Here is a 15,751-nt window from a genome sequence, read left to right as displayed (position 1 = left end):
ATTCCTTAAACAGACGCGAAGGACAACTTCATTCCAGATAATTCAACCTTAAGTAGTGGAAACACACGTCGGATGTCAATAGTAACATACATTTACATATACAACAAACTACAACGACACACGTTTAGTGTGATAACAGGGAAACTCATCTCATCCCATTTTCTGAACCGCTTTATCCTCATTAGGGTTTGCAGGGGGTGCTGGAGCCAATCCCAGCTGTCTCCGGGCCAGAGGCGGGGGACACCCTGAATTGGTGGCCAGCCGATCGCAGGGCACAAGGAGACGGACAACCATGCACTCTCACACCCATACCTAGGGGCAATTTAGCGTGTCCAATCAGCCTACCATGCATGTTTTTCGGAATGTGGGAGGAAACCCACACAGGGAGAACATGCAAACTCCACACAGGTGGACGTTACCTGGATTGCTGCACTTGTCATAAAGCGAATTGGACGAGATTGATTTTGTTCTTTTTCATACCAACCTGCACAACCCCCCCCTGGTGGAATTATATTTGTCATAAAAAGGAATTATTAACATTTAGGCATAATGGAATTAGATTGTGTGCAAATATATTATAAAAAGGGGGAATGTCAGGATTATTTCATATTATAAGTTTGCTTGTGTGACATACTAGAGTGTTTGATCTATTAGTGTGACATACTAGAGTGTTTGATTTATTAGTGTGACATGCTAGAGTGTTTGATTTATTAACGATTGCATGTAAAGAAGCTATGACGAGTTTGGATTGAATGTGTGTATCGGTGTTCGATTGGTGATCCTTGGATCCACATGGCAAGTGTGGGGCATGTTAAAGTAGATCGGTATTCGATTATTGATGTCTTAGCAAATAGCTTGAAGCACGGGAGGTGTGTTGAATCATTACAGTAAAAGTTTGGATTGAAGTAACAACAACATCTCGCTGTTCTGATTATTTCCCCCTGTGTGTCAAGGTATGCTGTTTGTTGTAAAGGCTGTTTGAGTTTGGGGTTTGTAATATACACTGTTTAGCGTGTGAGAAAAGAGATAATGGTTATTAATGTTTATTTACGTTTGAATTACGGGCGTGAATGTGAGAGTCTCGGTCACGCACATGGAATAGCATTTAGCACGCTACCTTCGGCCACCATTATCGTTGACAGTGTCTATAACGGTCATAGAAAGGATGTTATATTATTGATATTGCATTGTTTGCCCTGTTGAATAATAGTAGGACTACTGGAAGTTGTAATGGGAAAAGATATGACAAGTTATGACCGTGTGTTGAACGAGTGTGTGTGTGCATTGTGTTTTGGGTTCTAAAGTGTTGAATATATATATATTTATATATATAGGTGTAATTGTACATTATGTTTTGGGTTCTAACGTGTTGATAATGTATATATATGGGTGTAATTGTATGTTATGGGTTTTTGTGTTAATTGATTACAGTAAAAGTTGGATTGAACTAACAACAACATCTCTCTGTTCTGATTATTTCCCCCTGTGTGTCAAGATCAAATGCAGGGTGTAACACTTGCAACAAAGAATATGCTTTGCTTTACCATTAAACTTACTTTGCTATCTTTGCTTAAAGTAAAATGATGTATAAATGCTTTGCTCCTGATAACCTAAGTTAGACTAAACAAAGAGAAGCCAAACGCCTTGGACTACTTGGAGCGGACTAAACAAAGATGATCCAGAACACCTTGAACTGCACCTGCATCCACCACAGACACACCCATAAGAATTCCAGACTTTCATTTGTCACCTCAACGGGAGAGCCTTGGCTCCAACTTCCATCGCAGCGAACCCCAAATCTGGCCTTTTGTTGGAATCTTTCGATTCCAAAAGGGGGATTGAAGGGTGCATTTGAAACGTAAGAAATTTTGGTACCATAAAAACACGTACAGAAAGAACTCTGGCCAGCGTGCAAAACTGCTGATAACCACAGCGTCAGCGGCTCCCCAGCTGTCTACAGGGTTGTGACAGCATGAAGATAACCCTGAGCCTCCCATAGATAAACTCTCTTCTTCCCATCTGGACCCTCAATGAGATAGAAGCCATTATTTGTATCGCATTGACAGTCACATAGCGCTATGTTTATTAAACTCGACGAGTTGTTGTCACATTTCTGCCTGTTTCCATTAATTAGCTCTTGAACAATTTGAACAAACATGCAAGAGATTAATACTAAGGCAGTGTGGCTGAGTGGTCCAAGTTGCTGGATTTAGGCCCCAGTCTCTCAGGAGGTGTGGGTTCAAATCCCACCACTGCCATTAACTCATGAGCTGAATTCTGTTCTTTCACTAATTTTGTTGTACGCAGCTGTGTATGATGACAATAAAGGCTTTTGATTTGACTTTTTGAACAATCAACAGACTTTTACTCTTCAGGCGGTATGGAAGATGAATGAATGATCGTGCAAATTGCTGCTCTACTTGTGAAAAATTCAGGTTACGAAACATCTTCTGGAACCAATTATATTTTCTTAAGTAGATGTAACACTGCATTGGTTTATCATGGTATTAAATTCCTTTATCTTAGATCCATCTAGTGGATGCATAGCACAACCCCAACCAGCACTACTACTACTACTACCACTACTACTAATACTACTACTACTACCAATACTACTACTACTACTACCACTACTACTACTACTACTACTACTACTACTACTACTACTACTACTACTACTACTACTACTACTACCACTTCTACTACTACTACCACTACTACTAAGACTACTACTACCAATACTACTACTACTACTACTACCACTACTACTACTACTACTACTACTACTACTACTACTACTGCGCCTTATATGTGCATAATATATAAAACCAATTTTAATAAAAGCCATTCTTTGAAGGTACGGCTTTTATGTTGATATTAGTACACATACACGACACCCTCTGATCTCGCCGCCAGGTGGTCACTTGGTTCACGGCGGCCCAGATAGTTCCAAACACAACCAGCTGTGCAGTGTATTTCTAAAGGGAGCAACAATTGCCACATTTCATGGTAAAAACATCTGACTTTGTTAAATGAAGTAGTGATAAAGTACCATGTAATATGTCAATTGAATGATCGATTAACACTTGATTATAAACCCACTGCTTATTTCATGAATGTTTTAACTTATATTACTCTGAAGATGAGATTTTTCTGTCAACAGGTTCCAGATGTTTGTTTCCCATTTTTAACTTTGTATTTAAAAAAAAAACATTCTATTTGGTATTCAGATTTTCAAAGCATCATTTTGTTAGAGATTATAAAAATGTGATTTGTAGAGAAGTGCTATTTTATTCTAGTATTATTTTGAGTTGTGCCTTTGTTCAGACCTTTTTTGTTTTGTAGTCACACTAGTGAGACAACTTATTCCTATTCTATTCGTGGTAAAAAAAATCAGGGCACCATGTGACTCCACACTGTTTTCATTAGTACTGTTTCACCAGATTTAATTCACCTATGAAGTTACATGCCTCGATCCTAGGCCTTCCTGCATGCAAATCTAGAATATACTTTTTACTTCATGCTGATGTAATCAATTGTCACTTTTCATGGGCAATATTTGAAGCAAATGACCAACAATGCAAGGAATTAAATATAATTAATCATTTATAGATTTTTAATCATTGGAATGAATATTGCAAAAAATAACTATAGCTCTATAGCTATCGTAAATTAAGGTGTGTTGTTGGAATTATGTTTAGAAAGTGCCGTCTAAATTATAGACCCCTTCAAGGATTTTTTTAATTTCCATTACTATTTATTTCAAATGTGCAGAAAGTCCAACTCCCTAAAACAAAAGAGCACACACATTTAAAACACATAATAAAAGTAGCTCCCATTTGTCAATACCACAAATCAATTTCACACAAAAACTCAATTCACATATAATAATCCTCTTTTTAAAAAAAAGTAAAACCCAGTAAATACGCTTCCTGTGTTCAATGAGTACTGTTGTGTTCAATAGATTCAGTTTTTCATTGAGTTACTTTAACTTGTACTATTAGAAAACTACTCTTGTTTCTCTTTAAATCAAACAAATCTTTCTTTCACCTTTTAAGATTTCTGTGGTTAAGAACTTCCAAGCGCCGAGTCTAGTGTGGCCGAGCGGCCCAAGGTGCTTGATTAAGCTCGAGTCTCTCAGGGGTGTGGGGTCAAATCCCACCACTGCCAATTGATTATTCTGCCAAATTCTGTCATTGACAACTTCAGACCTATTGGATTACATGTATATACCCTGAGCCTTTACCATGCATGCATGGTGCTCTTGCTTTTCGGATGGAATTTGATTTTAGACATCCTTTAACTGCTTCAATGTTTCTCCATGACAAAGCCTTAATTCTTTACATTCATGTCAAATTCATTCATTCATTTTCTGTACCCTCTGCCTCATTCACATTGAATGTCAGAAAATGATGCTCATAAATAATCATATAATCAATGTATTTTTAGTTTATGTAGAATAGTTTTTTACTGGACAGTATTTTCTTGGCTCCTTTTCTGAAGTTTCAGATGAGGAGTTGTGGTACAAGTTACATACATTGATGCAAAACAGAATCATCGTCTTCAACACAACAGTACTCAGTGAAAACATTTGAAGTTTATTTACTAGATTTTGATTTATGAGAGAGGAGGATTGTTGTGATATGGGAATCGAGTCTGTGTGTGAAATGGGCTAGTGATATTTTCAAATGGAATGTAGTTTTATTCTATGTCTTTTAAATGTTTGGGTCCTTTTGGTTTGGGGAGTTGGATTTTCTCTTTTAGCAATTGGGAAAAACAACTGCAATGTGTCACTGTCAATCATGAGTTACTGAAAATGCACATTTGAAATAAATAAATCGTACTGGAAAATGAAACATTTCTCGAAGGTGTCTATAACCCAAAAGAGACTTTTTAAACCATTTCCAAAACGGGCCGTAATTTGTGACACATAGTCATGTTTTAGTATACACTTCTGCAATATTGAATATTTAGTGAAAGTATTGCTAAATGTCTGATAAACATTCATAATTATTTAGTTACATTTACATTTACTAACCGAGTGGTTAGCACGTTGGCCTTACAGTTCCGAGGTCATGGGTTCAAAATACACACAAGAACCCACACAGGTGAAAAACCATAGTCAGGACGAATGTACTCAATGGACGTTTTCCCTTTTAGTCCTTTGCGTGTGATTTTATCTAATCCAAGAGTGTTGGCTCAGCAGATTTAACTCGTCAGTGACGTTAAATGGCGATCTGACAAAAGTAAACACATTATAAGTTATTTTCCCAGTTAATTTTCGTTCATTTTCACTTTTTGAACTTGTGTTTTCTGTTTATTTCTTAACTACTATCGCCTTTTTTTAAATAAAAGAAAATGTGAAATGTGAATTTCATTGCAGGGTTCAAACTTAGTCAGGACCACCGCCTTTTCTTCTGTTTACAACTAATTGGGATAGGGCCCAACAACCACACGAGCCCCATGAGGATAAGCAATACAGAAGATGAACAAATGAACATTTTACACCCCCCTCATGTAATCAAAAAGTTCCCTTTTTAACAAGACATGCAACCATTCCATAAACGTGTAGGCAAATCCAATCATTGTAACAACCAACCACATCTACTCGAATGTAAAATAATAAAAACTAGCTTCCAAGATATTGCAAGGCTGGCGAAAAAGACACAAAGAGCCAAATTTTTAAACTGTCTGACTGAACCCTTATGGTCCCCTTAAATTATAAACGCGTTGTTGATTCGTTTCCTGTCTCTTATGTCTTACACTCTACTGGGACCATGAAAAAAGTGCTAAAACAGTGAATTTCACTGGATTCATCTGTTGAAGGCATTTTTTCATTGATAATACGGTTCCAGACTCTGGGTTAAAAGTTCTCTTTAGATTTTTTGTCCGAACATTGTCACCTACCGGAAATGTATCTTGATGAAAATATTTGGAAAAACTCAAATCTGGTGCTGTGGTTTTTGCTTGTTTAAGCATGTGCTGCTCCCGCTCTGACAAAGAAGTGGGTTGTATTTGAAGGAGTTCTTCAATTGCACAGTCATCACTGACATTAAAGTTCGCTGACCAGAATGTCAGATGTTTGATGTTTGATATAGCTTTCGCGAAAATGTATAAACTACCATTTCAGATGATCATGCTAGATCAAAATGATAGTGCATTTTTTTTTAATCTCAGCTATGATTTTGCATTCAAATATTTTTTTTCTTTGATTGAAGAGTTTTTTTTATTATAGTGAGGTTATGAATTGTTTGAATGCACATCAATATTTAGACCAAGGGATTTCTTTTTATTGAATAATAAGACAATAATTACAAATAGAATCAATGTACCTCCATTAAAGTAGTTTAACAATATACTCGTGATGAAAAAAATAATCCAGAATTATCAGAGAAGAGTTATTTTTTCAATGATCCACAAACTGGTTCTTTTTAATTCTGCTGGCCAAAATGCCACCCACCTACTACTTCATGTTTGGCAACTAGCACCTTCTTAGGCTACTGTAGCACCATCTTTGCAGTGATGTGAACGACTGTTGAAGGAAGAGCACTCTGTCTTCCTTCTCGGGTACGATTAATTTCGGATGTGGAAGATGTTGGGTGTCCAAATACAGGCTGGAGGCGAGAAACAGTGACTTCAAAGCTTTTATTACAGAATATTCTGAGCACAGGTGAACCACAGGCAAAGCTGTCGTCCACAAATGCGCCGAGACAGACAATTTACATTCATTCACCTTTATTCTCTCAAGAGGGTGGTACCGAAAGCGAACAGGGATGGGATTTTCCCCTACTTCAGACAGTAAGCTATTTGTTATGAACTGGCAAATAGAAGATAACGACAATGTTGGAAGTCTTCCAGGATAAGCCATTTGTTATGAACCGGCAAATAGAAGATAACGACAATGTTGCAAGTGTTCAAGGACACATCTGGCTACAGGACAGAGCTCTACAAAGGAGAAGCTTGAGACTCATGGAGTCATGACTAGAAACAGGCAAAATACACATTTCAATATGAGACCCACTTCACGACCCAGCTATTTGCAAAGCCCCTCTTTTTAGGCAATGAATCGAATATTTGTCCCAATAATATTGGGACAAATATTCGATATATATATATATATATATATATATATATATATATATGTATATATATATATATATATATATATATATATATATATATATCAGTGGCAGGCCGTTAGGGCCTTCAAGGCCTTCTCTGCTGGCCTAAGAAATATCTGAATCATATTATATTTTGTCCATCAATACTTATTATTCCAAATGGTCTGTTAGCTTCCTTTCATTGCTTTTCCCCCTAGTTAAACTGCTTCCAGATGTGTGTTTTCATATTGAAGCATTTAACCAATCACATTTCGAGTTGGCAACCCCACAATGATTTTTCATAGGCGTTAGCATTTTGCTGGCTGGGACATGTCATTGCTTTCACAAACTATGATTGGCTAGTAGGCGGGCCAAAGCAGTACCCAGGCAGCCGAGATCGCAAACTCCACAAGTCGTCGAAGAGCTTGTTTATGCTTTAGCTTAGCTTAGCTAGCAGCTATCAAGGGAACAAGTCGACGAAGAACTCGTTGTAGGTTTCCTGGCTATTTTAGCTCAGCATAGCTAGCAGCTATCAAAGTCGCCGCCATCATCAGAATTCACGTGTGGAAATGTCGGCAAGAACACAACTGCCAAAGCTCCAGGAGGAACTTTTTGAGGTCAAACAGGAGCATTCAACTCACGAGCAATCGACAGTTTGCAACATAACGCACGAGAAAGTTGTTCTTCATAGACTAGAAGGTGGGTACACTTTTTATTTCCATATATTCCCTTAAAGGTATTCTATTGACATGACACTATAGTAGCGTACGTACATTTTCATGAATTTGCACTAGCACCATTCGAAGAAAGACGTAATAAATTATATTTCTATTTAAATATAACCACTCTAGGAGGGAACGAATAAGTCTCAACGCGTGTTAATACTTAACAACGGCATTAAACAGTAGCTTTCCTTTTATTGTATCCTTATCACAAACAAACAATGTATTTTTCAAATTACGCAAAGCGCGAGCGCCCCCCAGAGGCGTTCAAGAGTCATCCCTGCTACTCGCCCTCCATTTTTGGCTACATGCTTGAGAGACATAACACTTATTTGCATGCTCTTAATTGAAAATTCAAAAAATAGAGATGTAGATGCACTAAACAACAACGAGAGCAGCCTTCAAACAATGGTGTCAAAGTTGCGGCCCGAGGTCCAAATCTGACCCACTGCTACTCCGTGGTGCGGCCTGCGAAAGTACTTCATATTTAATGCTAAAATTCAAATGCAGCTTATAAATAAACAGAATGTTAACTATCATCAGAGATCATCACTACATCACTGTGCACAGACATTGAGGTATGGTCCTCCAAGGCAAGAGCGCTTCACCTCATACCAGTACCATCAGAGGAGGGGATCGAGACCACCTTCGAGCGCAAGAAGGCCGAATACTTGAATCTGGCAGCCGAGTGCCAGAAAATTGTCTGGATATGCACCATCCACCCAGTCGAGGTTTGCTGCCGAGGCTACGTTGGGCTTCTCCCACTGTTTTTAATCCCAACATTCATTCATTCATTTTCTGATATGCTAAATCTTGTGGAGGGGGTGCTGTAGCCTATCCCAGCTGCCTTCGTGCCAGAGGCGAGGAACACCCTGAATCGGTGGCCAGCCAATCGCAGAGCACGAGGAGAAAAACAACCATTCACGCTCACACTCATACCTAGGGGCAATTTAGAGTGTCCAATCAGACTATACCTCTATTTCAATCTCATTAATCCCCCAAATAATAATAAACCCGCTACTGAAAAAAAGATAATGCTTTTTTTAATGCCTCCCCTTGGGGAAAGCATTTTAAAAGAATTAAAATGTAAAACATAAAAGAGAATGTTTACAATGAAAAGGCTCCAAAAAAGATTTGACTAATTTTAAGGAGCTACATCACCAGTGAAGAAACTTTTCTGACCAATAGTGCCATACTTTGAAAAATGCACCTATAAACAGTTTTAAACTCATGTTGCTGTTGACGAGAATACTACAGTAGTAAGTACAGACACTCCTCAACTTACGAACGCAATTGGTTCCGAGCGATTGTTCATAAGTTGAATTTGTTTGTAAGTTGATTTAGTGCTATATTTTGTATTATAATTTATGTTTAAGGCCTATATAAGTATATTGAAGGTTTATATAAGTGCATTTGTATGTTTAAGGCTTGTATAAGTAACACGCATTGGTTTGTACTGAAAATTTTTTTTTTTAATAAAATGGAGAGAATATGTACAGTACTGAAGAGAGAGAGATAGATTTATGTATTAGAAACTGGCCAAAAGAAGCGACCTAATGACGATTGCACAGTTTTCTTCTTTTTTTCATCATAACTGATGCAGTAGCACTGTATGGCATCATTCAATTGATTTGCAAACTTTGTGCAACGTTCAATATTTGGGTCCTGCTGCTCGATCTTTCTGTTTATAAATGGTACTGAATGTGCAACGCTCACCACTTTCTGACGCGCATCAAGCTTCGGTATTATTGCCACTCGTTTCAAATGAAATGGCTTGCCTCTTCCTTCCAACTCCCTCAATAGAAGCCTTTAGCTTTTTACCAACCATATTCAATATTGGATGCATGAGATATTTAATGATACAAATGAAAAAGGTTCTTTGCACACTGGAGATACATTCACGCACTTCTTCTTCGTTGCAATGCGGAAGGTAGATGCTGGGTGAGCTGAGCTCTCACAGCGCCAGGCGTCGGTATTAGCGGCGGAAAGAAGTACTACTCCGAAAAAGACGCGAAATACAAAATTGGACTTGCGAACATTTTTGGACTTAAACGCAATTTGCAGACATGTTCGTATGTACCGTTGTTCGTAAGTTGAATGTTCGTAAGTAGGGGAGCGTCTGTACTGCATTGTGATGAAATGAATGTATGGCGCCCTCTTCCGTTTGGTTTCATTTCTGTGAACAATAAATTTAGTTATGTTATAATTAGAAAATTGTTAATCAATTATCTTTGTATCTTTGCAGGTTTCAGAAATGATCTTGGTGCTGATGGGCAGGAGTCTGTTGACCTTGAAGGGGAAGTTGAGCTCCCCCAAATCAAAGAGGAGGAGCCAGAGTTCCCTCAACAACAAATGGGTGACGAGGAACTTCCAATCAAAAGGGAGGAAGATGATTTCACCTGGTCACTTGGTGAGTTCGTGAAGAGGGAAGATGTTCTGGGCGTGGCAAGTGGAGGGGCGGAGCCTGCAAACACCAAAACATGGCCCCTAATTAAAGAGGAGGAGCAGGAGTTCCCTCAAAAACAAATGGGAGAAGAGCAACTTCCAATCAAAAAGGAGGAAGATCATTTCACCTGGTCACCAGGTGAGTCCGTTAAAAGGGATTATCTGGGCGTGGTCAGTGAAGGAGCGGAGCCTGCAAACGCCTCAGCATGGCCCCAAATTAAAGAGGAGGAGCAGCCAGAGTTCCCTCAACAGTGCAAAAGAGAAGAGCAACCTCCAATCAAAAACGAGGAATGTGTCAAATGGTCAACTGGTGAGCCTTTCAAGGGTGAAGATGATCTGGGCGTGGCCAACAGAGGGGCGGAGCTTCTGAACGGCAGCTCTCCAGAAGGATGGCGAGCAGAAAATTTAATTGCTCCTTTATTAGATGGCAATGACTTGCTTTTTGACGATGATGTTGAAGATGTTAAGAAAATTCCCAGTGGCGACAAACTTTGCAAATGCTTTCAGTGTGGGAAAACTTTTGGTAAAAAGTCTTCTTTGAAAACACATATGAGGAGCCACACTGGGGAGAAACCCTTATCATGTACAGTTTGTGGTAAAACATTTACACACAAGGGAAACTTAAATAGACATGCAAGAACCCACACGGGTGAAAAGCCATTTTCGTGTCCAGTTTGTGGTCAAGCATTCACACAAATGGGAAGCTTAGTTTGTCATGCAAGAACCCACACTTGTGAAAAACCATTTGCGTGTTCAGTTTGTGGTCAAACATTCACAGAGAAGGGACCCTTAATTAGTCATGCAAGAACACACACTGGTGAAAAACCATTTGCGTGCTCATTTTGTGATAAAATATTTACAGAGAAGGGAAGCTTAAAAAAACATGTAATAACCCACACTGGTGAAAAACCATTTGCGTGTTCAGTTTGTTGTCAGGCATTCAAACACAAGGTACACTTAATTAGTCATGTAAGAACACACACAGGTGAAAAGCCATTTTCGTGTTCAGTTTGTGGTCAGACATTTACACAGAAGGGACACTTAAATAGGCACGAAATAATCCACACAGGTGAAAAACAATTTCCGTGCTCAGTTTGTGGTAAAAGATTTACACAGAAGGGAAACTTAAAAATCCACATAAGAACCCACACTGGTGAAAAACCATTTGCGTGCTCAGTTTGTGATAAAAGATATACAGAGAAGGGAAGCTTAAAAATCCACATAAGAACCCACACTGGTGAAAAACCATTTTCGTGTTCAGTTTGTGGTCAAGCATTCGCAGATAAGCGAATCTTACGATGCCATATAAGAACCCACACTGGTGAAAAACCCTTTTCTTGCTCGAATTGTGGTCAAGTTTTCTCTCAAACGCACCAGTTAAAAAGCCACACAAGAACCCACACTGATGACCCGCCCAGTTAATGTTCAAACATTTTCACAGAAGGGAATCTGAAAAGAAAACTTAACATCACACGGATGGCATACTTAAAAAGTCATGCAAGAACACACACTGGTGAAAAACCATTTGCGTGCTCAGTTTGTGGTAAAAGATTTACAGAGAAGGGAAGCTTAAAAAACACGTAATAACCCACACTGGTGAAAAACCATTTTCGTGCTCAGTTTGTAGTCAAACACACAAGGAAAGCTTAAAAAGGCACACAAGATTCCACACTGCTGAAAAAACGTTTTCGTGTTCAGATTGCGGTAAAGCCATTTCTCAAAAGCAAGATTTACAAAGACACACAAGAACCCACACTGGCAAAAAAAAAAATCCTGCTCAGTTTGTGGTCGAACATTTTCCCAAAGGAGAAGCTTAAAAGAACCCATTAACCCACACTGGAGAACAATGTTTTCCTGTTCAGTCTGGCCACAGATTCGCTGCAACGGCCCAATTAAAAAGCTACACAATTGAATAACCTGAAAAGAAGACTTAACAACCCACACAGGAGAAAAGCCCTTTTTTGCTCAATTTGTGGCAGGAATATCTTAAAAACACAATTACCCACGTTGGTCAGAAACCCTTTTGCTGCTCAGCTTCTTGCCAGAGATTTAGTCGTAAGGATAGACTTTAAAGACGCAAATGTGGTGTGATAAGCAGTGGCCAATGACGGCTTTGCTTGCTTTATCAATTTCTGTATGAAAGATCATTGTAATTGCACTAAACAGTGGTACCTCGACATAAGATCGTAATCCGTTCTGAGACTGAGATCGTATGAAGAGATTCTCGTAACTCGAGCGGACGTTTCCCATTGAAATGAATGGAAAACAAATTAATTTGTTCCAACCAACTGAAAAAACACCAATAACAGGATATTGGATTGGAAAAAATGTTTTATTTCTTCTAATTCGCCATCTATTAACAAAGTAACACATAACTAGTGGTTTAATAGTAATAAAATGTGTTTAATCTAACTAAAATTGGGCGTTTTTCGCCGACGGGAGACAGAGACGCACAAAGGGGGCAGGGGCGTTCGTGTTTTTTTCCACGACAACGCACTCGTAAACGGAACAAACACATTTAAATTGACTTGGATTAATATATACAGACTCAAACATATGTTTAATGTAACTTTACACAATAATGAATTCTAATTTTGTTGTAATCTTTTGTTACCTTCGTTTTCCGGGTTGGCGGTTTGCCACGGCCCCACCCTCACGTTCGCTATCGATGGGCTGTTTGCTGTTGTACTACGTATTCCCTTCAAAATATTCCGAAAATGATTCACGCAAATGTCCTCACAATAGGATAACCCACGACCACTTGCCAACGAGAAAAACTGCTCATAAAGACCGGCTCGCAACTCCCTCGTTGAAATGGCTCTGGTCACAGCCGCTTTGAGAGAGAGTTGCGACCAGAAATATTACAAAGAGGGAATTGCGAGCCAGTGCCGCTGATGTTCTTAGGAGCAGCGAACGAGAAGTAATATAATACTCCTCGTATTAGATAATAATAAAAAACAGGAAATGCAACAGCTGAGCTTACCCACGTATTGATTGTGGGTAAAGTTTTATTCTGAGAAAGAGTGCCATTGCCTGTCGGTGTTGTGTGCACGAGTATACTTCATTACCCAGAAAGCCCTCTTTTTCCCGCGCATGCGCGTTGTGCGTTTCCTGGTCTGAATAACTCATTCGGTGCTCGTAGATACACGAAAGATATGCAAAAAAGACAGTGCCATGGCCACCTGGCTTGGCTTCATAACAAAATTTTGATCGCATGACGGGCGAATTATTTGATCGAAATTTCCGTCGTAAGACGAGAATATTGTATGACGAGCGGTCGTATGACGAGGTACCACTAATTGTATTTTGCATTCTGAAAATCTTGTTTACACTTTTTAATGTGTAATATCGATCCACACTATTCAAATACAGTAAAACCTTAAGATACGAGCTAACTGCGGGATCGAGTTTGTATGTCAATTTACTCGTGTCTCAAGTGAATTCTTCCCATAGAAATGAACAAAATACAAATTAATCCGTTTCCATCCTAAAACCCCCCCACCAAAATTGGTTCTAATTAACTACCGACTCACAATTGGGAACCATCTGGTATGCTCAGATCTCAAATTTATCTCATATCTCAAGGCAAAAAAATTGCTCAGAATTTTCCTCGTATCTCAAATTTCTCGTATGTTGGAACACTTGTATGTCAAGGTATTACTTTTTAAGAAAAATGAGTGCCGTTGAAAATTTTATTGACTTCACAATTCTATCCGAAATAGTAGAGCCTAAATTAGGAAATTACAAAATAAATGATCAATAATGTGATCTAATTAATATGGAAAATGTCTTCACAGTTAAAGACATGCCTAAGAAATTTGAAAAAATGCAGTTTTTGTCTATTGAATTTGCTAGCAAATCCAATAAGAATATTGAGTGTTATTCAAACATTGTACATTTTACTGACAATAATTGATATATTGAATCTAGGATCTAAGAAACATTAGTAGAAATATGGTGTGAAAGACGATGAATTTGCTCAAAATAAATAAGTCTTCCCAGCCTTCCTGGTGTTCACAGACCGCATTACCAGTCTCACTTCCTGTTCCCGGAACGTCAGTGTATTGCTGCACGGTGGTTGGGGTGTTGAGACTGGGTCTGATTTGTCAGTCTCAAAGCGGACAAAAAAAACGGTTCAATTCCCCCGCTAGTGAGGCATCTGCATTAACAGACATATTATTGTTATTGTAGTTGGTAATATATATATATATATATATATATATATATATATATATATATATATATATATATATATATATATATATATATATATATATATATATATATATATATATATATATATATATATATATATATACCGTAATTACTCGAATATAACGCGCACTCGAAAATAACACGCAGGTAATTTTGGGCCAAAAAAATCTGGAAAAACGCAGTACTCGAATATAGTGCGCACCTAAAATTTCCCGCTGACGAAAATCAGAAATCTTACCTTTTTTTCTTAGTTTCACGATTGTTTTGTTCAAAACCGTTGAACATGCGTTTGAATTTTAGGGCAATAGATGATACACAGAGTGGACAAACATATCATGTAGACATGTTATGTTGCAATACCTTTTAGACTTCCTTGAACATTGACTACATTTCAATTGACAATACCATGTTTTAATTCAAATATCTATTGTCATTCTCAAACAAGAAAAGGAACATACAAATTGAATAAATAAATGATTTGAAGATATGCACAATGGAAAAGACTATCACATGTAACAAGGGAATCTACTGCCCCCCGCTGGACATATTTCTAAATACAAGTACGTACTACACTACATTTCCAGCTTATTAATGCAGGATTGTGATGTTTGTGAGGCTTGACGATCTTTAATATGCGTGTATTTTGAATTAAAAGTTGGAAATTGCACAATGTCCGTGCGTCAAAGTGAGTTTGACAATGCTTTTTTCGATCGAAAATTTGTAATTTATTTTAGTTATTGATTATAACACGCACCCCCAACTATTGGAATTAATTATATAGCAAAAATATGCGTGTTATATTCGAGTAATTACGGTAGTACAATGTCCTTATACTTTTGTCAAATTATAAGATGAATCACGTTTTTAAACCGATTTAACGTGTCATCTTTTGTGTAGTTCCATTAAAGCTCTTTTTGGTGAAAAATACTTTTTGGGTCTTTTTGTTGACAAAATCAGCCTTCCAAATTCCACGGTGACAAAAGAGAAGCGTTATTTGCTAAGATTTAAAACTAAGAGGAAAATCAATACATTAATTTGAACAATTGGATAAATTAATATATAAAAGATTGTTTTCTTTCTACAGGTGTGAAAATACGGAAACTTCATGTCTGAAATTAACGGTAAATTGTTTTTATCTTTTTGATGTTGAAGGGGATAATTGGTAGAAATGTAACTGAGTTTTTATTTTATGTGTAACTATTGGAAAAACATTAAGACAGTTTTATTGGAGATGATAGACAAACTACAAAGGGAATGTAATGTTAAATG

At 37.9% G+C, this 15,751-nt stretch overlaps 1 protein-coding gene and 1 non-coding gene across 2 annotated transcripts; both read left to right on the top strand.

Annotated features, from left to right (window-relative positions):
* Nucleotides 1-2,176: 2,176 nt before the first annotated feature.
* trnal-uag (transfer RNA leucine (anticodon UAG)) lies at nucleotides 2,177-2,258 on the top strand. Its single transcript has one exon. It is a non-coding gene; the product is annotated as a tRNA-Leu (tRNA).
* An 8,085-nt stretch (nucleotides 2,259-10,343) lies between these two features.
* LOC144066124 (uncharacterized) lies at nucleotides 10,344-11,689 on the top strand. Its single transcript, XM_077589470.1, has one exon. It carries the CDS (start codon nucleotides 10,349-10,351, stop codon nucleotides 11,687-11,689), a length of 1,341 nt encoding a protein of 446 aa, XP_077445596.1. The 5' UTR covers nucleotides 10,344-10,348.
* The last annotated feature ends 4,062 nt before the right edge of the window (nucleotides 11,690-15,751 follow it).

Source organism: Stigmatopora argus, chromosome 20 (assembly GCF_051989625.1).
Source record: "Stigmatopora argus isolate UIUO_Sarg chromosome 20, RoL_Sarg_1.0, whole genome shotgun sequence".
In the NCBI taxonomy this organism is placed as follows: Eukaryota; Metazoa; Chordata; class Actinopteri; order Syngnathiformes; family Syngnathidae; genus Stigmatopora; species Stigmatopora argus.
This window is presented reverse-complemented; position numbering and strand designations above follow the sequence as displayed.

Excerpts from the sequence above, each read along its gene's own strand:
- LOC144066124 (XM_077589470.1), top strand. The coding sequence starts at position 10,349 with ATGGGAGAAGAGCAACTTCCAATCAAAAAGGAGGAAGATCATTTCACC.